Genomic DNA, 21,851 nt, shown 5'->3' on the forward strand with positions numbered 1-21,851 from the left:
TAGAAGTGCACGATCTTTCAAGAATCATTTCCCAATAAGTAATTCAACAAGGACTCAATCATCAGACCTATCACATACATTCAACCCACATGTCATATTACCAGATTGCACAAACAAACCACCTTATCTCCCCCATGATGTAACGATCAACACTCAGAAGTGGAGGATAGTGAATCATCCAGGCCCAGCAAGCCCATTATCAACTCCATCCCCCACTCTTGGCCTCGCCATGACACTTGGCCCTTGCGCTCCCTCCGGTCCAAACACGGCTAGCCCTAAGCTCCTCCAGTGCGGAATGCTATTTGAGCATCGCCGGTCCATGAACAGGGTGTGTATATCAACTGGACGACAGAACAGACGACATACCGGACAAAAATAGACAAAATGGATGATATTCACCGCGACGAGAAGCGAGATGCCCCCGACACTACCAGTCCGGACGCCCTCCCTGAAGAACTGGGCAAGGTGATCCCCGTCGATGCCGAAGTTGAGCAGTTCTACGGGCACTCGACGAGCGATGCCTATCGGTTGAAATCGGAGTTGGTGGGTAGGTGCATAGAGGAGATTGGAATGGGACGGTATCTATCTTTGCTTTCATGCTCGAAGAGTCACGATGCTGACGGGATAGGTTCCAATGGAAGTTATTTGTCGTTACGGGGTTTGGATGGATTGTTGATAATGTTTGTCCCCCTTTTATCTCGTTGAGTCTTTTGGTTGAAAGCGTTGGATATCTGACATGTTGGTGTGGATAGTTCGCAACTCAAGGCATCGGCAGCGTGCAACCCCCTATTCAACAAGAGCTCAGCGATATCTCTCGCGTTAGCTACAGCTCCGTGGCATACTATGTTGGTATGATCCTCGGTGCTTCGTTCTGGGGTATATCGAGCGACTTGATCGGTCGACGACCTGCGTTTATGACCACCCTCCTAATCGCAGGGACGTTTCTCTGTGGTGCTGCCGGAACCATGAACTTCGTGGCTTTCAGCGCGATGTGGGCTGTTATCGGGACAGCGGCGGGTGGAAATGTGCCCGTCGATTCGATGATCTTCTTGGAATATGTTCCGGGCAGGTGAGTATTCTGCTTCATGGTGTTATGGTTTCCTAGGGTAGGATATAGGGCTTGCGTTGGCTAATACTATCACAGCCACCAATGGCTTTTGACTGCCCTCTCGGCATGGTGGAATCTTGGCCAGCTCATCGTCTCGCTGATAGATTGGGTCTTTCTGGCGAATTTCAGTTGTCCAACGGACGCCACGTCAGAGACATGCAAGAGAAGTGAGAATATGGGATGGTATGTCTTTCTTGCCTAATCTTCATTCTTGTGATCCTTTTCCTAACCACAAACCTGATAAAGGAGATATTCACTCATCACACTCGGCGCTGTCGCTCTCATCTTCACCTTCATTCGTATCTTCGTTTTCACGCTCCCCGAAACACCACGATACCTTCTCTCCCAAGGCAAAGACCAAGCAGCCGTCGACTCAGTGAACTACGTTGCCAGGCAAAATGGAAAAGAGGAGCCCTTAACAATCGGCATGTTGAGGGAAATCGACGCCAGAGTAGGCGGTGGCAGCAATACCAACGAGCCATCCGGCGCAGGACTATCAACTCGCGAGATTCTCCGCGAAAACATGAAAGACTTCAAGTTCGAGCATTACCGTGCTCTCTTTGCCACGAAGAGCCTCGCCCTCCACACGATAATCATCTGGGCTGTTTGGTTGATTATCGGTTCGTCCTCCTTGCTCCCTCTCCTCTACCTCCTCTATCTCCATCTCCTAAACACCCAATTAACCCAACCAAGCTAACATGAATATAAATATGAATAGGAATCGCCTACCCCCTCTACTTCAACTTCCTCCCCTCCTACCTCGCCACAAAATTCACAACCGACTCCTCTCTCTCCCTCACCTACCGAAACTACTGTATCCAATCCGCCGTCGGCATCGTGGGACCCATCTCCGCCGCCTTCCTCGTGAACACCTTCCTCGGTCGGCGCTGGATGATGGGTATCTCGGCTATCGTGACAGGCGTGTTCCTGTTCGCTTATGTGGGGGTTAACACCCCGACTGCTAGTTTGGCTTTTACGTGTGTAACAGGGGCGTTGGGGAATTTCGGTACGTCTTCACCCCTTCCCCCCGCCTTTCTATTCCTTTTGTTCTTTTCTTTGGATATCATTATGGATGAGGAAAGATAGTACCATAGGAAGAAGAAGAGAGAACTAACACGCAGTAGAATACGCCGTCATGTACGCCTTCACGCCCGAGTCCTTCCCCGCGCCGCATCGAGGCACGGGCACGGGCACCGCGGCGTCGTTGCTACGGCTGGGTGGCCTGGCGGCGAGTTTGGTGTCTTCGCATACGGGGTTTACCCCGGCACCGATTTATGCAAGTGCGGCGTTGTGGGTGGCTGTTGGGGTTTTGTGTTTTGGGTTGCCGTTTGAGACGCATGGGCATGCTGCTATTTAGTTTTCTTTTTCTTGGATCTAGTTTGAGGGTGGGTTTGGGTATGGGTTTTGGGGTTGGGTATGGTATGGTGTCTTGTCTCGCTTTGGATTGGGGAGAGAAGTGATGGGTAGGTAGCAATGGGTAGGTAGAGCTGGGAGACTCTTTTTGTTGGGGCAAGGGGAATGACTCGCTGGGATGTCCAGGACTATCTTGGGATAAGGGTTATGAATATATTCGTCTTATTTATCTCCTCTGTCATTCAGTAACTCGTAAACAACCTAACTCATGCTCATCATTTAAATGTTTTTTCTACCTCACCGCTCAATCATGCAAGAGCTCGCTCGCTCGTCAATATTATTGTTCTTCGTATGGGTTATTCCAGCCTTAGTTGCCAGCCTTGCCGGTGTCCTGCTTCAATGACACAATGCGGTTAAGCACCACCTTGTCGTCGGTCGAGTCCGAGTCCACGGCCTAATTCGTTAGTATATTATTCTGTAGGGGAAATGCTGGCGAGGGACAGAGGGAAACTTACGAAGTAGGCAACACGCATGGCCTGGAACCGGACACTCTCCGGCCCACTCTTGCCCTTCTCCCCGGCCGCAGCAGGCCAAGGAGCCCTGCGGCGCACCTCGTCGAATCCGGCCTCAGCCAGAGCCTCGGGGTAAATGGTCTCGCTGTTCTCGTTGATGTCGTTCAGGAAACCGCCCTCCACGGCGGTCGGGTCGTCGGACTTGAACAGCGCGTCGTGCACGCGGGCCTCGACCTTGCGCGATCCCTCCGGCACCCAGTGTATGTAGGTCTTGGGCTTCTTGCCGTCGCGGTTCAGCACGGCGCGCACCTCGGTGACCTTGCCGTTAGCGTCCGTGGAGAAGCTGGTCGCCGTGATGGGCAGCGGTGCCTTGAACAGACCGACCGTCTTGCCGGGCGCCAGACGGAAGTAGTCCTTGCTGTCGGTGTCGCGGAAGTCGCTTCGTTCGATGTAGACGGTCTTGGTCCAGTTGAGCTTGTGGGATCCCATGGCGGGATCCTTAGGGGCGAACGGAATGTCCAACTCCGTCTCCGCGGCGTCGACGGTGTCGAAATCTTCGATGACAACGGGGAGCGGATCGAGGACGAGCATCAGACGGGGTACCCGCGTCTCGAGGTAGGAGCGCACCGACTGCTCGAAACGGGAGATCTGGATAACGGTCTTGGCGGTCGTGACACCAAGCTCGTTGATGAAAGACAAAATGGCCTCCGGGGGGATACCTCGGCGACGCAGGGCGATGACGGTGTACAGTCGGGGGTCATCCCAGCCGCGCACGTAGTTGCCGTCCACCAATTTCTTCAGGGCTCTCTTGCTCATAACCGTTCCGCTGACATTCATGCGGCCTGACCAGTTAATATCTGTACTGCACGCTGGATGCGATCAAACTCACCATATTCACGCTGCATGGGCTCATACACGCCCAGCGACGTGTTCAACCACTCGTAGCTCTCCCGCGACAGAATGAACTCGGTGGTGCACAGACTGTGCGTGATGCCCTCGAAGCTATCGCAGAGACAGTGGGCGAAATCGTACGTGGGATAGATCTGCCACCGATCTCCCGTCTTGTGATGAGGTTTCTTCAGCACGCGATACGCGGCCAGATCCCACATTTGAGGGTTGCCTAACAAATCAGTCGCGCGTTCAACCCCAACGTGTCAACAGGTCTTACCGCTCTCAATATCCTGCTTCATACGCAAGAAGGCCGTCTGAGGCTCGTACTTTCCGTCCCGCATGTCTCGGAACTTCCGGAGGTTGGTCGCGACGTCCTGCTTGGCATGCGCGCAGCGGAACCGAGGTCCGTTCTTCTCTCCACCGCGCTGCTCCTTGATCTCGACGTCGCTGCAGTGGCACACGTAAGCCTTTTCTAGGTTGATCAGCTTCTCGGCCAGCTCGTACAGCTTGTCGAAGTTGTCGCTGGAGTGTGTGATGCCGTGAGGCTTGAATCCTAGGCTGTGTCAGTACGAAACCTCTCCCTGAACCAGGCAGATTCCATACCCAGCCACTGAATGATATCCTCGATCGCCAAGAAGTATTTCTCCTCCTCCGCCTCGGGGTTCGTGTCGTCGAATCTAACCATTAGCTCGCGTTCAACTCTCGGCGGTGTGATCAATACCTCAGAATCTAAAACAAAGTCATGTCAGTTCCGATCGCATGTTGGTCCCAATTTCACGTACAGTATGACCTCCATGATAGCGCGCAAAGCCAAAGTTGATCGCAATGGCCTTGCAGTGTCCCAGATGCAGATATCCGTTCGGCTCGGGGGGGAATCGCGTGACAACAGGCTTGACGGGGCGTTCGCGGTGCACGCCGGCCAACCAGCCCTGCTTAAACATGGCATCGGGATCAAGCTGCTCCTCGGGCGCTTTGGCGGGTTTCGGGACCGTGGTCTTGGGCGTGGCGGCGGGCTGCTCGGCGGCCTTTTTGGCGGAGGCGGCCTTTTTGGCACGCTTCTGCAATCGCTTCTTCAGCTCGCCCTTGGAGACCATCTCCCCGGTCTCCTCGTCGAGCTGAAGCTTAGCGGTGTTCTCGGCCAGCGTGTCGGCCATGGTGGGCGGTATATGGGCGTGGTGGGGGAATGGAGGGAATGCGACTGAAGGCGAGAAAGTGGGATGTTTCTTTCTCTCGCCCTCTTTTTGTTAAACGCAGGGAGGGGAAGGCGGTGACTCACCCGTTGGCCAATCAACGGGCGGGAGATAAGGCCGTCCGCCGACGGTCCCGTGACCAGATGGCGGCCACAGGTATCAGGCATCCAGACCCTGCTGGGGTGGCATTCTCTTTCTAGCCCCTGCCTGGAGCAGTTCCAGTCCTTCATTGCTTTCTCCGAATCTCCTGTCAGATCGCGTCTTGTAGGAAGAATTGCACTCGTCGAATTACCCAATCCGGCAACCCGACGGCGGGGTCGAAGGCGGTAGCAATCACCCGGCAGAAATACGCAGCCTAAGGCATCATTCCTGGTGCATACATCCCTCGTCGTGGAAGTCATCTTCCTCGACCAACTAGTTCTATTTCGATCAAGAGGTCCCTTTCCTCTTTCGAGGTCTCTTCAGTATATCTCTCTCTTCAAACTGAAGGATTTTTTGCTTAATATTGCTCCGATCGTGAAGTATGCTCAAATCTGTCTGTTGAGCGAGTTTATATATATCGGTTGTTCTTCTTGTTTGACCCACTGCTGTACTCCGAGTCTTCGTTCGCAACGAACTATTAGGAAATTTCAAGGTAAAGGACCTAGATAATCGTATTTTAGAATGTAGAAATCCTCTGTGAAGTGAAATTGTAATCAAGCGAGAGAAAAATAAGGGGGAGAGAGACAGGTGAGATGTAACAAGGAGTAGGTCTGCCGAAGCTTGATGCCTGAGGTTGCAGCCCCCCTCCCAATGGGTGAGTTTTAAATATGACCAACTCTAAGATTAAAAGTTGCATTACCATAAGATTATAACATCTATACACTCCTACACTATCACGGAGACCGAATCATTTCGGCTCAGCTTCAATAATTCCCTGTCCATCACCCGGGGGAGACCAGAACTTCACCACCTTGAATCCAGCCTTATCCAACAGCTGCGCCCACCGATCCGCCGTGCGCTCCATGCTGTTGCAGAAGATCATCATCTCCCAGTCCCACATGGCTTGGAGCATAGCGCAGTCCTTGTCCGCCAGCACGAACTCTTCGATAATGAGTTTGGAGTATCCCTTCTTCATGGCGGCGTGGAGCTGCGTCAGGATCTGCTCGCTCTCTTCGTCGGACCAGTCGTGTAGGATGAATTTCATGTAGTATGTTCGGGCGCCTATTGAATTACTTAGCTTGGTTGACTTGTGTTGAGGGGGCTCTAAGTGCATACCTTGAATAGGCTGCTGCTTGAAGAGATCAAACGGCTGGCGTTCGATCTTGGGATCCTCGATCGTGCTCTCTTCCAGAACGTGAGCAAGATCCTCCAGCACCAGTCGGGCAGGCGCTTCGGGGAACTTGGCCTTCAACGCCGCCAGATCATGGCCTCGTCCCCCGGCAACATCGACGAAGAGTACGTCCTTCTCGTCGCCCTGGAACCCGTCGATGATGCGCTCCTGCACCGGGAACCACTCCAGCCAACTGGGCCGACTCCCGCGATCGCCCTCCATGAATGTGTTGCAGCTGTTCAGGTAGTCCGGGTTCTTCGGCAGCCAGTCCCAGATCACTTCGTCCATCTTCTCGGCGTATTGTAGCGGACCGTTCGTCGCGCCTTCGGGGTTTCGGAAGTCGGTATTGCGGAGGAACTCGGGGATCTTGGCCAGCGTGGGCATGCCGACATCGAAGCTGATCTTGTCAGTCTGGATGGAACATTGTGTCGTGGGCGCACGTACATGAATTTGAGCAATGCGATGCTCAACCGGTTGGTCATCTGCTTGGTCATGACCGTGGGTGCGTATACTCGGGTGTCGTGCTCCGCGACGTATCCAATGCCAGCGAGAATGCGCAGAACACGCTCTACAGAATCGGTCAGCGTGATTTCCTACTTTATCGCGAGACAATGCTTACCCGTCAGAACTGGACTGGCGTTTTTGACGGCCGCCAGCTCTTCAAGGCTGGTCGGTGCGTTTCGGTCCGTGAGCGTCTGGAAGACCCCCAGATCGACTCCGATTCGCACACATAGCGCATGGGTGGGCTATGACGATGAAGTCAGATAAATCGATTTACTCACTGGGTCCAGATCAGTGAGAGAATACCGAATATGCGAGGTTGTAAACGGCGTCCTGAGGCTTTTGGAATGCCCTCACGAGCCCCTGGGCGGCCTTGAGAGCAGCCAGACGGTCCTTTTCCCGGCTGTCGCACTTGAACGCATTTGCAGCTAGGGTGACCTGGTCGATAAGGTCACCGACCTGTTCAGTTCCGGCAATAGTGTTCGTCGACATTTTGAGGCACAATTGTCAATGCAGGGGAAATTACAGAACAGACCAAAAATGAGGGTAATGCGACCATCAAAAGTACCCGACCTCAGTGCGAAGACCTAGACTCTTGCGACTCCTGACTCGCATGGCACTTACCCCTGGCGTCGCTCTATGGCTGGGGAACAATAGCAGACCGCGAACTTCCCACATGGTCCAACGCCCGAGCTAATGGTTTGAGAGGAAATCTGGAAATTAGGAGCTGCTCTCAGGTCCGACTCTCCTAAGTCGCTGTCTCCGAGGTCCACATACCATTCCTGGCAAGGGACATGGGCGGATTGACGAGTGGGTCTCGCATGGAATAGAAACGACCAGCCGGTCTATTAGAATTGTGTTATTGATGGCAAGGTTCTCGGGTGACGATCCCGCCGTTGGCTGCGGCCCGGCTGCTCCGCGCCTACTAAAAGCGACTAAGTATCGAGCCAAGGGGCTTTAGTGCAAGCTACGGGGTATGGTAATGGTGCTCCGTCCACATGGAAGACGACGGCGTCTGGTCGTCTGGTGGCGGCTGGGCTTTCCAATTTTTTAAATGCAGGCGTGACGGGTCCCGAGGGCACCTTACGATATGACAGGTCAACGAGACAGGGGTATCACATTTCACTGCCACCGCTGCATGGAATTTCTTTTTCGATTCTTCCCTGTTTCGCGGTAGATAAATGCGACCTATCAACAGCATTTGTCACGGAGTCGCATCGATGGCCATGTGTCTAAACGTTGAGGCGGTCGATACAAAGGAGAAACTCAGAGATTCTTCACGATGGCAAAAGACGATACTCCGCAGGAGCGGTCACCTGAATAAACAGTCAACCATAATGTCACTCCATTGATCAGGGCATGTCTCCACAGGGACGATTCCGACCACTTCCAGAGAGCACTCCGTGATTTTGGCCCCAGATGTGGATACCGAGAGCCCGTTGACAGGAACCAGGATCAAGATCCCTCCCTCGCAAATTTTCATCGACTTCCCTGTTGGCCCTCGAGGCTCGAGCCTAGAGTTATAGATCTACTGCCAAGATTCGGCACCCATTCAGGCCCTTAGAAAGGCGCTCCTCATCCTTCATTCCTCCAGCATTTTTCACACCTGAAGATGTTCGTTGCAAAGATGGAAACCCACCGATGGATCCAGGGCTTATATTATTTCTTCGCTGCTCTGGGCCTTCTGTCTTCAGTTCCCCTAGGCTTGCGCCGGTAGCTACTCCGTACATATCGTCAGTTGGGTACAACTAGGCAAGCCTCGAACCCTTGCGGTTGAAGCCACGATGGCGGACCATCGAAAGAGTCTCACCGGCGTCTCTTGGGCGTTTGCGAGCGTTTCGATCATTGTTGTTGCCATTCGGGTCTATACGCGGGCACTCTACACGCGCCGCGCAGGATGGGATGATTTCTTCATTGCGCTCTCGTTGGTAAGATGTTCGCTAGCGCTAATCTCCCCTTCTTTGCGGTTCTGACGAATAGGGTGTCTAGATTAGTGCACTTGTTTGCTCTGCTCTGGTGCAGGTCGGAGTCTCCTATGGATTGGGCATGCATGCGACCGACATCACAGATCCGGAAGCGAAAATCCAAGCCTTCAAATACACCGTTATCGCGCCAAACTTCTCCATGGTCAGTACCACGACGGGGAAAATCTCGGTCGTGATCTTTCTTCTCAGGTTGATGGGACCGACGGCTTCGGCGTGGCGACGATGGTTTCTGTATATCTTGACGGTCGTCTCGATCGGAATGAACATTCTGGCTGTCATTGTTGTAATGGGGTTCTGTAGGCCGGCGGAGAAGATTTGGCGGCCGGAGACCCCTGGTTCTTGCTTCAGCTTGCAACTACAATTGGTGGCGGGAACGGCTCAAGCTTGTGAGTTGTAGACACGTTGCTGGGAATAAAGTCTTTTTGCTGATAATGTGCAGCGTATAATGCTTTCTCTGACCTGGCGCTGGCTATATTTCCGGTGTTCGTTTTCTGGAAGGTGCAGCTGGCCATGCGCCTCAAGGTAGCCGTGATTGCAGTTATGGGGGCCGGTGTTTTGTAAGTCAGGACGGGATTATTGATTCGAGCTATACTGACTCAGAGAAAGTGCTGCTGCAGCAACATTAACAAAAGCCATTCTACTGAAGAACCTACCCGCTCATGCCGATATAACCTGTAAGTTTATACTCCCATTATGGCTGGCCAGAGACTGACTTCTTGCCCAGGGTCCTGGGCCCCGATAACAATCTGGTACACGTAAGGAACCCCTACCATCATTCACTTCATCTATATCCTAACACATCTTCCTATTCTACAGAATCGAAATGTACGTTATCATAATCTGCGCCACCCTTCCGACCCTTCGACAATCCTACTTCGCCGTCCTCAACCGATCCACGCACCAATCCTCATCCTACAACAAATTCACACATTCCGCCAAATCCGACCAAAAGCAACGATCAATACCCCAGCCTCGCCGACCAGTTGACGCGTCACTTTTCGAAACCCATTTGACGAATTTCCAGGAGGAGCCAAGCCATCACCATAGTTCGAGTCAGGAGGATATTTTGCCCGGCGAGGCGATTGATCTGAGTGCGATTAAGAAGACGACGGAGGTGCATGTCTACCAGGAAAGTAGGACGGATAATAGCCATGACAATCCGTACTTTCCGAGGGAGGATCCGTTTCGGACGTCAGGTTGATTGGGCTACGACGATGTTTGCTAGCTGGAAGGTCGATATTGGGCTGGTCACGATTGTGAATTCATAAACTGCGCGATTTCATGGCTTGTCTACGCCGTTGATCATGCAGTCTCTGAATCAAAGCAACTGAGAGGACATCTAGATTTCGTGATGTCTGCATGGGAGGCGACTATACGGATACAGCCGATTGAGCCTGACTAGCTTGAAAATAACAGAAATAAATACTCCATAATATGATTTTATACCACAGTCGATACCATCTTATGCTCCTAATATATATATATATATATATATATATATATATATAAAAAAAACCCTAAATCAGGTGTCCCGGGTGTCGCACACGTTGAAGTCTACACCTGGTTGAAATGTCGAATCTGGACCGCTCGAGTCTGTTCTGTAGGATAGGATACTCATTAGAGATCTTTATCCCAAGAAAATTGAGACGATGAGCTGAATCTACGGAGTAGGCCAGGCCTAAGCTGAGACCTCGTAGATGGACTGTTTTGTGGAACTGGCCCTTTGAGCCTGGAATACGCTCCATAATTCCCAGATCGATCGTATGGAGTACTGAGGATGGTCAGGAGAATCGGAAAACACATGATTCTATTCTTATAGCAAGATCAGCAGTTATTTGTGGCAGAAAAATACCGCTACACTAAAAAGGGTCAACCCTTAGTAGTAAGGGCTTTTCTAGTGTATATACGCGGCGACATTATTCCTCCTGTCGTACAACCACGGGCGGGAGGCGGGACCCACACCGTCCCGCCGATCAGATAAAAGCAGGAGCCGACAACTTCCGGCCTTTTCTGCCTGTCTCTTCCCTCGCGGCTTGGCAGGAGGTACTATTTCGCTGTAGTAAGGGCTGCGCGGAGATCATCTGAGTGTTAGCAAGTATCTACGGAGTAGTATCCTTGGAGGCGAGCTATGGTTTGGCTCCTTTGGCATGAGGTTACTAGCTTGCTGTTAACTTATCATACCACTGGCCCAGTGCGCTCCTCGCTCCCCGTTGTAAGGCACAGAATGCCAAGGTGAAGCTACAACAAACCAAGAAACAAGATATCTGCCTCAGGCCACAAAACCTAGCCGCCAGCCCACCTGTGGCTGGGTGTGCCGCTGTGGCTTAGCACACACTAAGAAAATTGGTAATTTGGCCCCTCCCACCAATCACTCGAGCGTCAGTGCGCCAACTAAATTATGGACTTGTCGGACGCTGTATACAGATGGGGAGTGCTCTTGACACACCCCCACATACAGATTTGATCCCTTCAGCGAAGAGGCTGCCAAATATGACACGGAAGAGTCCCACGATGTCATCAACGACATTAATTGGGATGACCCCTCGTCCTTTTTCGAAAAGATGAACCTGAACTTGCCCAAACCGCTGTCTTATCCATGTGCAGAAGAGGGGCGCAAAGAGAGCCGCGAAAGATCGTCCAAGGTGCTATCCACCTGGCAGACTCTGAGCAAGATTATCGACCGACATGAAGATCGCATCCAGAAGCGATGGCGCCAGAAGTCGCAGCCAAAACGCCGCCAGGTCCTTCTCTCCGTTTGGCCGGACATGCCCAAGATGCATCGTCCGGATTTCCAGGCCTTCAAGAAAGGACTCCGCGAGGAGGCGAAAGATTCCTATATGTGGCCGTATATCAACCTAGAAGACCTGGAGAAACCGAGGCCCTTGCTGTTGTTTCTGAATGCTCGTGCCCGTCAGGCACCGCATTGTTTCGCTCACGCCGATTTCAATGCGCAGCATCTGGGCCATCCTTCAGGGGCCATACGAACCGCGTTTCTCAACCTGCATACTATGATGTTTAGCGGAGGAACGACCCCGGAATCGTATGGAAGGTTGATACCCTGAGGCGCGAGCATGGAGGATGAGGCGATGAAATAGGCGTCAAACGGACAAGGCTTTCACCCTGGTCATGGCTTGGTGGTACTGGTCGCTTAACAGCGACTGTATGAGTTTCTTCTAGAGACCTGCTATCAACCTCTCCATGACATCCCTCGAGAGTCTCTGATCGACGATTTCCCTGTGCTTCCGGAACCCACGATCAAGGACGAGAAAGAGTGGGCTTCCCTAGCTGCTATTGCGGGAGACGCACCATATTGTCTCCCTGCTAGCCTTGATTTACGATCACTTGAAGATCTGGTCGATGCTAAACACTCGGCGGCAGAAGACCATCTCCTAGCTCTACGGGAAGACCCTGGATACTTTGAAGATGTCGTCAGTGATTATAAAGAACATCGACTGGAGATCCTTCTCGATATCACCGGAAAGCTTCATCCGACCATGGCACCACACCCCCAGCCTCTCTTCTGGAATTGTGTTCTGCAGAATGTTGTTGCGGAGGCCTATTTCGCCGTTGAAACGTGACACAGTCTTCGCGCGGCGCTCTCTAATCTACGTCAACTCCACTCCAAACATGAGGGCCGCATTTCTCCGGAAAAGGACCTCCCCAAGGAACTGTAGGACGAACTTGCTAAAGTTCGGTATTTCCTCGAACAATTTACCACCGGCCCGATCAATCAACTGAAGGTCGCCGTCCCTCCTTCTCCGCCGCTGCGATCGCTATTCCAGCGCGAGCCACAGATCCCAGGAACGTCAAAAATGCAAGTATCCTCGCGACCCCAAGCAACCACGACAGACGCTCAAGGCAAACTGGTATGGACATTGGAAACGCTTTGGGGCGATAGTCGAATCTTACAGATGGCCGGTGGAAAGACTGTCATGGATACACTTGAGCGCCTGTTTCAAAACGACCCGAAGAACCGCGACCTGATCTCCTCACGAGTTGCTAGTATCGTGTCCGACCTATCCGTCCTCTCCGAATGTTTGTACCAGATCGAGCTCTATCATCCCTGAGCGGCAACGTTCGAAAGCGGTTTTGCGCACGAAGAGGATGCGATAAGAAAAGAATATGCTGATATGGTTAAGGGTTGGGACAAGTTTCTCGTTCCTTTTGAAGGATCCCGTCTCGGAGGAATGGGTGGCCCGGAGAAGGATCTCTTCTACTATCCCGTCGAAAAAAGGCGAAACAAACAGAATGTCGAACTCATGCGACATGCGGAGCGGAATTTGGACGCGTTCTGGGCCGCTGTCGACAGACATGTACCCGTGAAGCGCGGGATGACCAGACGCAATGCCACTTACTTGGTCCTCTCCCGTATTTCTGGAAAGCTTTAGAGGACGTCGGAGTGGGTCGAACCTGCCAAGAAACCTGCCTAGAAGAAGCCTTCCGATCAAAATATTGCAGATCGTGAATTTGAGCTGCAGTACCGAAGCGAGAAAACCACCGATTCATCAGCCCCAGCAGGGCCCAAGAAGAAACAGAAAGCTTGCGGTCAGGCAGCTGTTCCCGAAACCTTAGTGGAAAAACCATCACCCACTCCACAGGTCGATACTCAGCCCACCTTCAAAGTGGACAAACGCTCTTTGAAGGTCTTCTCGACCCTTTTCTTCCAACCATCGCAAACAGCTCAACCAGGAGAGGTGGCCTGGAATGACTTTTTGCACGCTTTGAGCGGTACCGCATTCTCGATGCAGAAGCTGAACGGTTCGGTGTGGCAATTTACGCCGAGGAATTTAGATGTCGAGCGCAGTATTCAGTTCCATGAGCCGCATCCGATATCCAAGATTCCTTTCCAGTATGCCAGGCGCATTAGTCGGCGGCTGAATAGGACTTATGGTTAGCATGGAGGGATGTTCTATCCCGTTTAGTGGATACAAGTGAGATCGTATCGAGGTCATGTTATCATGTTTGCAGTTGAGCTTGGAAAGTCAATGTTCTCTATTAAAAAAATACGTCTAAAATGAAACCAACCTCCATTGGAAAGAAAGACATTCCTCCGGCCCATCTTGCTGGTTGCATCCATTGGTTCAATGCCAGGCGCTGTCCAAGATAGCATCTTAGCATGAAATGACGTGATACACTAATACTACCCAATTTAATTAATCAACCCCTCCCTATAAATACAAGCTTTCTTAGATCTCAGAATTCCCTGTATACAAGACAAAAACTGCAAATCAAGATGGTCAATTGGGGAATTATCTGTAAGTACCCTGACGTGCAGCATTCGCAACACCTGACCACCGCTAACCCTAAATACATCAGCTACCGGCGACAATGCTACAAGTTTGTCTCTCTATCTTATTCGAACCAGCATAAACCAGAAAAGATCTCCCTAACTGACTCAATCCAGAATTCGCCAAAGATCTCCTGATCGACCCATCCACCCGAGGCGTCCACAACGTCACCCACACCCTCACAGCCGTCGCATCCTCTTCCTCCATCGAGAAAGCCCGTACATTCCTATCCACAATAAATGCGCCTTCTACTACAACCGCTTACGGATCCTACGATGCCCTCTTCGCCGACCCATCCGTCGAAATCGTATACATAACCACACCGCATTCGCTGCATTACCAAAATGCTCGCGCGACGCTGTTAGCAGGGAAACACGTCTTGGTCGAGAAGGCGTTTACCGTGAACGCCACGCAGGCAAAGGCTCTTGTGCATCTTGCGAGAGAGAAAAGGTTGTTTCTGATGGAGGCGATGTGGACGCGTTTCTTCCCACTGGTGCAGTACGTTAGACAGCTTATTAGGGATGGGAAGATCGGGACTGTGCAAAGGGTAGTGGCGGAGAGGAATTTGGGGAGGGACGTGGAGAGACTTTATGGGACTGAGCATCGGTTGGTAAACCCTGTGCTTGCCGGGGGTGCTTTGTTGGATTGTGAGTGCCTCTGTTCTTACCTATGTTCTTGGGCGTGGTATGATGCTAACGTGACGGGTTATATGAAGTGGCAATTTATCCTCTTACGTGGATCTTTCAGATCCTGTACCATGTTGCTTTGTCTGCGGATAGCATTAGATCGCCACCGCTTGTTTCGAGCTTGTTGGTGAAATATGCAGCAACCGGAGTCGACGAGACATCTACTGTCGTCCTTATCTTTCCTGAGGATAAGACACAGGGTGTAGCAACCGCAAGTTTGCGGGTTGCGTCTGACCCGACCGATCCAGACGTTCGCATTCTCGGTGAAAGGGGTCAAATCCAGATTTTCGGCCCAGCTGCACGGCCGCTGGGCATCGCAGTTGTTCAGTATAAGGAGGGTGGCAGTCGGGTGATTGAGAAGAAGGATTTCGAAATTCCCGCCGGTCATGGTTTATTCTGGGAGGCGGATGCTTGTGCTCGGGCTTTGGCTGAGGGGAAGGTCGAGTCTGAGGTGATGCCGTTGGATGAGACGGTCTTGATAACGGAGGTGTTGGATCGGGTGAGGGAACAAAACGGATTGAGGTATCCTGATCATGTTGAGGCCTCTTAGAGGGAACCTTGGTAAATCTGACATAGAGTAACCTGGACTAGCGGGATACAGTTAGTCTATCTACTCGCGGGAATTCTCAGTGAATATTAACTCGGGGAAGCTTCATTCGCTATCTACTGAATACCAAACCCTGTACAGAATTTTATTCACCTATCTCGGGTGAGAATTATAACCTCGCTAGTCCGACGGCAGCACATTTAATGGCGCCGAAATTGCAACAGTCTGGGACTCCCCCGAAATATCAAGCGTAAGCTCACACCTCAGCTCATGTTTGTGTCGAATAATGTACGAAACAAAGTCAGGGTATATCGAGCCCGAAAATGGGGTGCTTGGATCAAATCTTTGAGTACCTTTTCGAAGACCATCGGAGTCCAGATATATCTGAAAGACATTGCCAAGATCGAAAGGGGAGCTGTCCTGTCCGACGTGAAACTCAATCGGTGTCAGGAATGTGCGGGAGGGAATAACGATGGAATGCGTCTTGCGCCAAAAGTCCAAATTTCCCGTGCTATACCCGAGGCCGCAGACATGGGTAACGGTCATGGATATTACGCTGATGCGGATGGACTGAACGATGACGGTCACGGTGGTGTCTCGAAGCGCTGGGCTCGTCTCGTCAGGAACGCCCACGATATTGACAGTCAGGGGAATAGGAAGGGAGTGGTCCAACTGTATGGCCTTGGGTGCACTGATGTCCACTCGATAGGCCCATCCGGGAACACTGGAGGAACCGTAGAAGTTTTGTATCTTTTTCTTCAAGGACAAGTGCCCCACCCCAGTCACCAGCCGGTGGCTCTGCATTCGGGCAGTTTGCGAGTGTGGGATCATCTCGTAGTGCACCAGCGGGGGTTCGACTAGGCTATGTCGGATCACGAGACGACATGACTCCGTATGTGTGATGATTTCGCCGCCGCGACGATAACGCAGCTCAGCTTCCAACTTATATCCGATCATGCCTATCGAGCCGTCCCCGTTGCTGCAGGCGAAAGTCCCAGGGAGCGTCTGCTCGGCTACGCTGTCATGATCTATCGGTAGGAAGCTCGTTTCATAGTTATGACGTGGAATCATCGTGAGAGATGGCCGTAGCGGTATATTTACTTCGAATGGGAACGTGAGGCATTCTGTACTCCCTTCGGCGAGGTGGAGCGGCCCCTGAAAGAGATCTTCATCTCGTGGATCCAGGAGGTCCCATCGATTGGAATGATCTATCTGCTGATTTCCGTATTGTTCCACCATCCTGGTTTCGGCAATTCCCCCTAGAGACACCCGGATTGTTGCATCGGGACTGACGAGCGACGCCTCGCGGACGACGGTACCGATGACATTGTCGCCTGGGGCAAAGGTCCAGTTGGGCGGAGCAGCCAGGCTGATCTTGAGGTTTCTAGGATCTGAGATCTTGAAAGGGTTGTACATGATGAATGACTGCTCTTCGACGTGACGGAAGGGCTCTGGAATTAGGGGCACGATTCGATCTTAAATCACTAGTATCCTTGGCCGCCCCCAAGAAGGCAAGGCTGATTTGGTGGGTCCTCAGGCGTTCGAATTGACCAATGATGAACTATCGGGACCCTCTTTACTGAGCATAATAACATCTACGTTACAATAGCAGGGGATGGAGTAAGACCGGGCCCAGCGGTTTCGGTTTCCTCAAATTCCCCAAAACCCACAAGAACTCGAACGGGAAGGGTTCCTCAGAAGCATAGAAAAATAGTTCCCACCTGGACATTCATTTTGTAGACCTGAAAAGATGAGTCCATTCTATATGCACAATTCTCTCTCTATCGCTCGAGAGGTTCGTTTCGTGGGGCATGGATACACAACGCCAGTGACATTTCTTTAGACGATCGTAGGATACTACTATTTTTCATGATGGACCCGGTGAAACTTATTCTGTATCCCTGTCTTCTGGCCTGCTAATGATTCCGCTCATCGGTAGTCAGCTTTGCTTGTACACATTACGCCACCGATTAAATATCCTGATAAAATGTCATTATTGAGTTTCGCACTCACAAGGAACACATGTCATAGCGAAGCCCAGCTGCCACCCATTTGTTTAACAAAGTATTTGTCGGTTGACTTGGTCATTGCCCTAATCAGATATCCTATCGATTCAACTGAATATAGGTATATGCTCGGTGGGTAAAAGTGAAGTGTCATTTCTAAACTACAATCTGCCTAGCTATTTATAGTTCCACTTGTTTACACCTATGCATTCCTGATCCCTTGGTATGCCATTTGGAATGGTAGGCCAAGTCTAGGCCAAGCAAGGTGCTGTGCAGTATGTGGATTAGGTCAGGATACTCCACCTCTCTGGTCTGGTTGACAACATCGTTCCAACAGTATTTTAATCTGATACGTTCTGGAAGAGACTATTGCTGCCGGTGTGGATCGTGCAGATCCTGCTGATGGCGTGCCCGAGATTGGGACCGAGTCACTCTTTGGGCGGTTTGAGTAGTCGATGGAGCCTGGTAGGCTGGAACCGACGTGTAAGAGGTATGTTGCGAATAAGCATGGTGGGTTGAAGCAGACGTGCGAGACGGCTGTTTTGAAGGAGCATGGTGAGTTGGGGTCGACGCGCGAGATGGTCTTTTCGATGAAGACCCTTGTCCAGAGGAACCAGAGCAATCAGAGGAGTCATCAAGGGAGATCTGATCCGCGTCCGTGAATTTACCACCCATTGAACATGTCCACCTATCTTTGGACATCTTGTTGTTGTAAAGGTAGTGTCCGGCCTGGATAATCCAGCCGAGGAAAAGGAAGCATTCGCGGAGAGACACGGCCATCTGACTTGAATCGTTCTGATGCACCGAATTAGTATCGCATGAGATCGCATTGGAGTACCACAGGGCAGTCTCTTTGACTTGTAAGGATGTGCATTCTGTTTCAAGAAAATTGTCTCATTGTATGTCGTAAGAATCCCGTACTTCACTCCAGCATAGTACATGTAGCGAGAAATTTGACCTAAAGAATTGGGAACAGAGAGGGTCAATACCAAGAGTATGCCGAAGGTTCTCCTGTTTAAGTAGCATGGAACCTTTCAGATTGTGCATCCTCGGAGTCTTTGCCTCTCCTACTATCTACAGTTTGCCCGTCCTATCACAGACCACAATATCGGGAACCATGCCCAGGAGATCGGCTACCACGCATGATTTGAAATCTCCAAATGTACCAGGAAAATTCAAAGTGCGAAAGACAGCAGTCATAGCATGGCTCACATTCTGGCCGAACCGAGCAACAACGCTGTGTTCGTCTCCGCAGTACAGCTGTTCGCAGCATGTGTGATGTGGCCCGGCATGTTGTGCTGAGGGTTCATATGCAATAATAGAGGGAAAGTGGTGCCAATGCACACCATCTGATACTGTTACTGTACGAACATCTTCCTCTAAAGATTTCCAACGCACGGGTGTCCCCTTGAATTCCAATTTGTGAGTTGTGTCTGTTGTTGTTGAGCCAGGTGCGGTGAGGAGTTCAGGGATCGCAGAATATATTAACTCTCGGGCAGTGAGTTCAATCACCATTGTTTCTAAGGCAGAGAGGGTCGAGTCTTAATCGGAGTAAAATCAATGATGAGGTATGATTTGTGTCTTTGAAGACGTGGGCGATTGTCCCTTTTTATGTTCCCTTGCTAGACTCTGCCTCGCCGGAGAGAGGATAGCCGTCGTAGGCATGCCTAGGTGAATAAAAGTAGTTTGGCACCTACTTGTATACAATAAAAAGCCGATTGAAATCTAGACATTATCCAGCTGACAACTACAGATGTAATCTGTAGGGTGGTATGCATAATTCGGCGCGTATATAAGAATAGCAACCATGCAAGTGGATTTTAGGCGACTACTGAAATAGAGAGGTGGGATGTTGAAAAAGAACATAATACAGACTAGTGTTATAAATCAATTAGTAGGTCATAAGGCTGTAAGAGAGAAAGGAGTCTGACTCTAGGGGTGTTACATAGATAGGACGGACGCGGACGGGCGACAAATGAGTAAATTCTTGGCTTATTGAATCACAGGTAGTACCCACAAAAGATCCCAACACGTATGAGTTATGTCTATGGTTTCGGGCTTTTAATTATTGGCTGACATTGTTTCTCGCGACCAGAATAGCAACAAGGTACATACTAGAAGCGCTCAAGCCAGAAGGCATCTACTTAGTGCCTGAAATACATCAATTAGAATCAAGGCTTTTCACCTATTCATCTGACCCGGCATTCCTATGATTGGCATTTCCAACTATGTTACGAATATAGTTAAGCGCTCGGCATTGGAATAAGTGATATTCCACTAGTGAGGGGCTATATGAGTTGTACACGTGTATCTATCATCTTTCTGTTATCTAACTAAGTCCACGAGCTCGCTCACTCAGTCAATGTTCACTTAGTTCTCTCTATTCTGTACCAGCTTCCTCTGACCAACCGTAGGTTTCGCTACAAACTATCCATGGGATATGTCGACGGTAGGCTTTTCAATTACTGGCTGATATTAGTTTTTACGACTAGAATAGCAACAGGGTACATACATAGCTACTAGTACTAGTTAAGCGCTCGTGCCGGGCGACGTCTAATTAGTGCCCGAAACGCAGCGATTAGAACCCAGGATATTACCTTTTAAGTTGCGCCGGCCTTCCTATGATTGACGTACCCGACTATCTGTCTTATAGGCCACCTGCACTCTGTTCTCTTACTTTGCTGAGTTTTGACGGAAGTAATACTGCGCGGCTTGGTTACGGAGGGTTTTGTATACGTCTAGAAGAATGAATAATACCTACGGCACGTATGTACCGTACCTTAGTGAACAGTGGAAAGATACTGTACTATAAAATATTTAGGCGCCAAAGGCTTTTCCGGCCCGGGGTTTTACGCGCCGAGCAGAGTCCCCATTAGTTGGAGGATTGCCATCCCCCCTTACTTTATTACTCCCAATATCATTTTCGAGTATCAACCAATTTTTATTCCTCCATCACCGAAGCCCTATTCTTATTTTCTGTGCTCAAGTGGTCATCTCGGTATGAAAATTGGATCAAATATCACATGGTTTGATGAAGATGACTACATTCGCGCAGCGGTTTCTTTTCCCGCCGGTTCAGTGTGGAGACTGGAGACCAAGGTCCGCGAGCACGAATATTACGAGACAAAGGTTGATATCGGGGAGCTGGGTATTCGGTAGGGGTGTAACGAATATTCTACGTCGGCCGATATATTCGACGCCTCGCATGGTTCGAATAAGAAGTCGAATACGATATTCGACACCCTTATCATGATCGAATACGAATATTCGACGGTCCATCTACGCTGTCCTCAAGATGCGCCTACAGTTAGTGCCTCTCAGTTATAGAGAGAACGCAGGCTAAAATATGTGATCAGGATCCCCTGGGTTGGAACGGCCACCAAGAGGTCATCTGTTCGTGCACAGCAGGCGACTCTAGGCCCCGCCCCAAATTTCCAAACCGAAATCGACGCCTTGTTCTCTCTGACAAAGGCTCACTCCTCCAGCACCCCTTCTCTTTTTGACTGGAAGAAGGAGAAGCAGTCTGAGGACGGATGGGTCCCTTGAGGATACAAGCTATGTATCTTGATGGAACAGCTACCCGGTTCTGATCCATCAGACTCACTCATCAATCGGCGGATGGATCGCGCTGAGAGGGATGCCCTGCGGGCGGCCTTCAAAATAGCATGGCTGTTAGTGTATCCCAATATACTTTCTTACGAATACACATTATGCAAGGTTGCTAATTTTCGTTGCCAGCGAGACTCTAGATTGTGGTTTGAGGCATCGTGATCCAGCACTATGTAACCTCCTTTGGGACAAGACGACTAATAAATGGTCAGTTTTCTCCTATGTCTGAATCTCTGCCGCCAGTAATGAACTTTGTAAGCGATTGGCTAAATATTTTGTGTGGCGGCTACCTGATCGATTGGGAATATTGCTGTGCTCGGGATGAGACAGACACATGGACAGACCTGATATATCTTGAATGGAATCTTGCACGAACTGGACGATCAAGAAATTATGAAGATATGTGCGATTAGGATCTGTGATGTGGAACTGGTCATCTTTTCTGGAACTTGTGACATTGAGCACGAAGATGAACTGCGATCAATGAAACTTTAGCAATGCAGAGAAGATCTTGTAAGAATTCACGTCAGAACAAGTAGAGGACAGGCAACCTGAAATACTTTGGCAAAGCCTTGATGATGCACCGGGCGAGAATGCATCGCGCAAAGGGCAAAAATGCTATCTCTTGCCTTGAGAGCTGTCCTGGTTATTTTACGGATCCAACGAATAGCCTCCTTGGCTTGGAGATGGTCGGATATCAGAGGCCGATCGCATTTACACTAAACCCCTTCCTACGGAACAAATGTCTTTCACCCATGTAATTTACCTAATATCTCTTAGACACACTGATTGAGGTAGGCTAGGGAGCCCTATTGTCATTGAATCGTCGAATGAAAAGAAACCCATTTCATGGCGTGGATAAA

At 50.6% G+C, this 21,851-nt stretch overlaps 7 protein-coding genes across 7 annotated transcripts; 3 read left to right on the top strand and 4 right to left on the bottom strand.

The window, feature by feature from the left end:
- Positions 1 to 384: 384 nt before the first annotated feature.
- Positions 385 to 2,465, top strand: KD926_005942 (MFS transporter; the record flags this gene model as incomplete). The annotated part of the gene is made up of 7 exons (XM_053099082.1): positions 385 to 578; positions 629 to 680; positions 753 to 1,069; positions 1,145 to 1,291; positions 1,355 to 1,728; positions 1,827 to 2,114; positions 2,233 to 2,465. 7 exons carry the CDS (start codon positions 385 to 387, stop codon positions 2,463 to 2,465), a joined length of 1,605 nt encoding a protein of 534 aa, XP_052960978.1.
- A 363-nt stretch (positions 2,466 to 2,828) lies between these two features.
- KD926_005943 (glutamine--tRNA ligase) lies at positions 2,829 to 5,018 on the bottom strand (the record flags this gene model as incomplete). Its single annotated transcript, XM_053099092.1, has 7 exons — positions 2,829 to 2,915; positions 2,977 to 3,815; positions 3,863 to 4,093; positions 4,142 to 4,417; positions 4,468 to 4,541; positions 4,586 to 4,593; positions 4,647 to 5,018. The coding sequence occupies 7 exons, from the start codon at positions 5,016 to 5,018 to the stop codon at positions 2,829 to 2,831; spliced, it is 1,887 nt and encodes a 628-aa protein (XP_052960979.1).
- A 925-nt stretch (positions 5,019 to 5,943) lies between these two features.
- Positions 5,944 to 7,359, bottom strand: KD926_005944 (O-methyltransferase; the record flags this gene model as incomplete). The annotated part of the gene is made up of 5 exons (XM_053099104.1): positions 5,944 to 6,257; positions 6,312 to 6,763; positions 6,811 to 6,934; positions 6,986 to 7,112; positions 7,174 to 7,359. 5 exons carry the CDS (start codon positions 7,357 to 7,359, stop codon positions 5,944 to 5,946), a joined length of 1,203 nt encoding a protein of 400 aa, XP_052960980.1.
- Positions 7,360 to 8,651: 1,292 nt separating this feature from the next.
- KD926_005945 (uncharacterized protein) lies at positions 8,652 to 12,430 on the top strand (the record flags this gene model as incomplete). The annotated part of the gene is made up of 9 exons (XM_053099115.1): positions 8,652 to 8,795; positions 8,857 to 9,238; positions 9,292 to 9,409; positions 9,459 to 9,526; positions 9,577 to 9,607; positions 9,669 to 10,013; positions 11,311 to 11,892; positions 11,948 to 11,975; positions 12,020 to 12,430. 9 exons carry the CDS (start codon positions 8,652 to 8,654, stop codon positions 12,428 to 12,430), a joined length of 2,109 nt encoding a protein of 702 aa, XP_052960981.1.
- Positions 12,431 to 15,553: 3,123 nt separating this feature from the next.
- KD926_005947 (uncharacterized protein) lies at positions 15,554 to 16,789 on the bottom strand (the record flags this gene model as incomplete). The annotated part of the gene is made up of 1 exon (XM_053099136.1): positions 15,554 to 16,789. One exon carries the CDS (start codon positions 16,787 to 16,789, stop codon positions 15,554 to 15,556), a length of 1,236 nt encoding a protein of 411 aa, XP_052960982.1.
- A 956-nt stretch (positions 16,790 to 17,745) lies between these two features.
- On the bottom strand, positions 17,746 to 18,894 carry KD926_005948 (uncharacterized protein; the record flags this gene model as incomplete). Its single annotated transcript, XM_053099147.1, has 2 exons — positions 17,746 to 18,174; positions 18,481 to 18,894. The coding sequence occupies 2 exons, from the start codon at positions 18,892 to 18,894 to the stop codon at positions 17,746 to 17,748; spliced, it is 843 nt and encodes a 280-aa protein (XP_052960983.1).
- Positions 18,895 to 20,379: 1,485 nt separating this feature from the next.
- On the top strand, positions 20,380 to 20,925 carry KD926_005949 (uncharacterized protein; the record flags this gene model as incomplete). Its single annotated transcript, XM_053099158.1, has 2 exons — positions 20,380 to 20,534; positions 20,736 to 20,925. The coding sequence occupies 2 exons, from the start codon at positions 20,380 to 20,382 to the stop codon at positions 20,923 to 20,925; spliced, it is 345 nt and encodes a 114-aa protein (XP_052960984.1).
- Between the last annotated feature and the right edge of the window lie 926 nt (positions 20,926 to 21,851).

Source organism: Aspergillus affinis, assembly GCF_023601865.1.
Source record: "Aspergillus affinis strain CMG 70 chromosome Unknown NODE_2_length_704391_cov_89_054091, whole genome shotgun sequence".
NCBI classification, from domain to species: domain Eukaryota; kingdom Fungi; phylum Ascomycota; class Eurotiomycetes; order Eurotiales; family Aspergillaceae; genus Aspergillus; species Aspergillus affinis.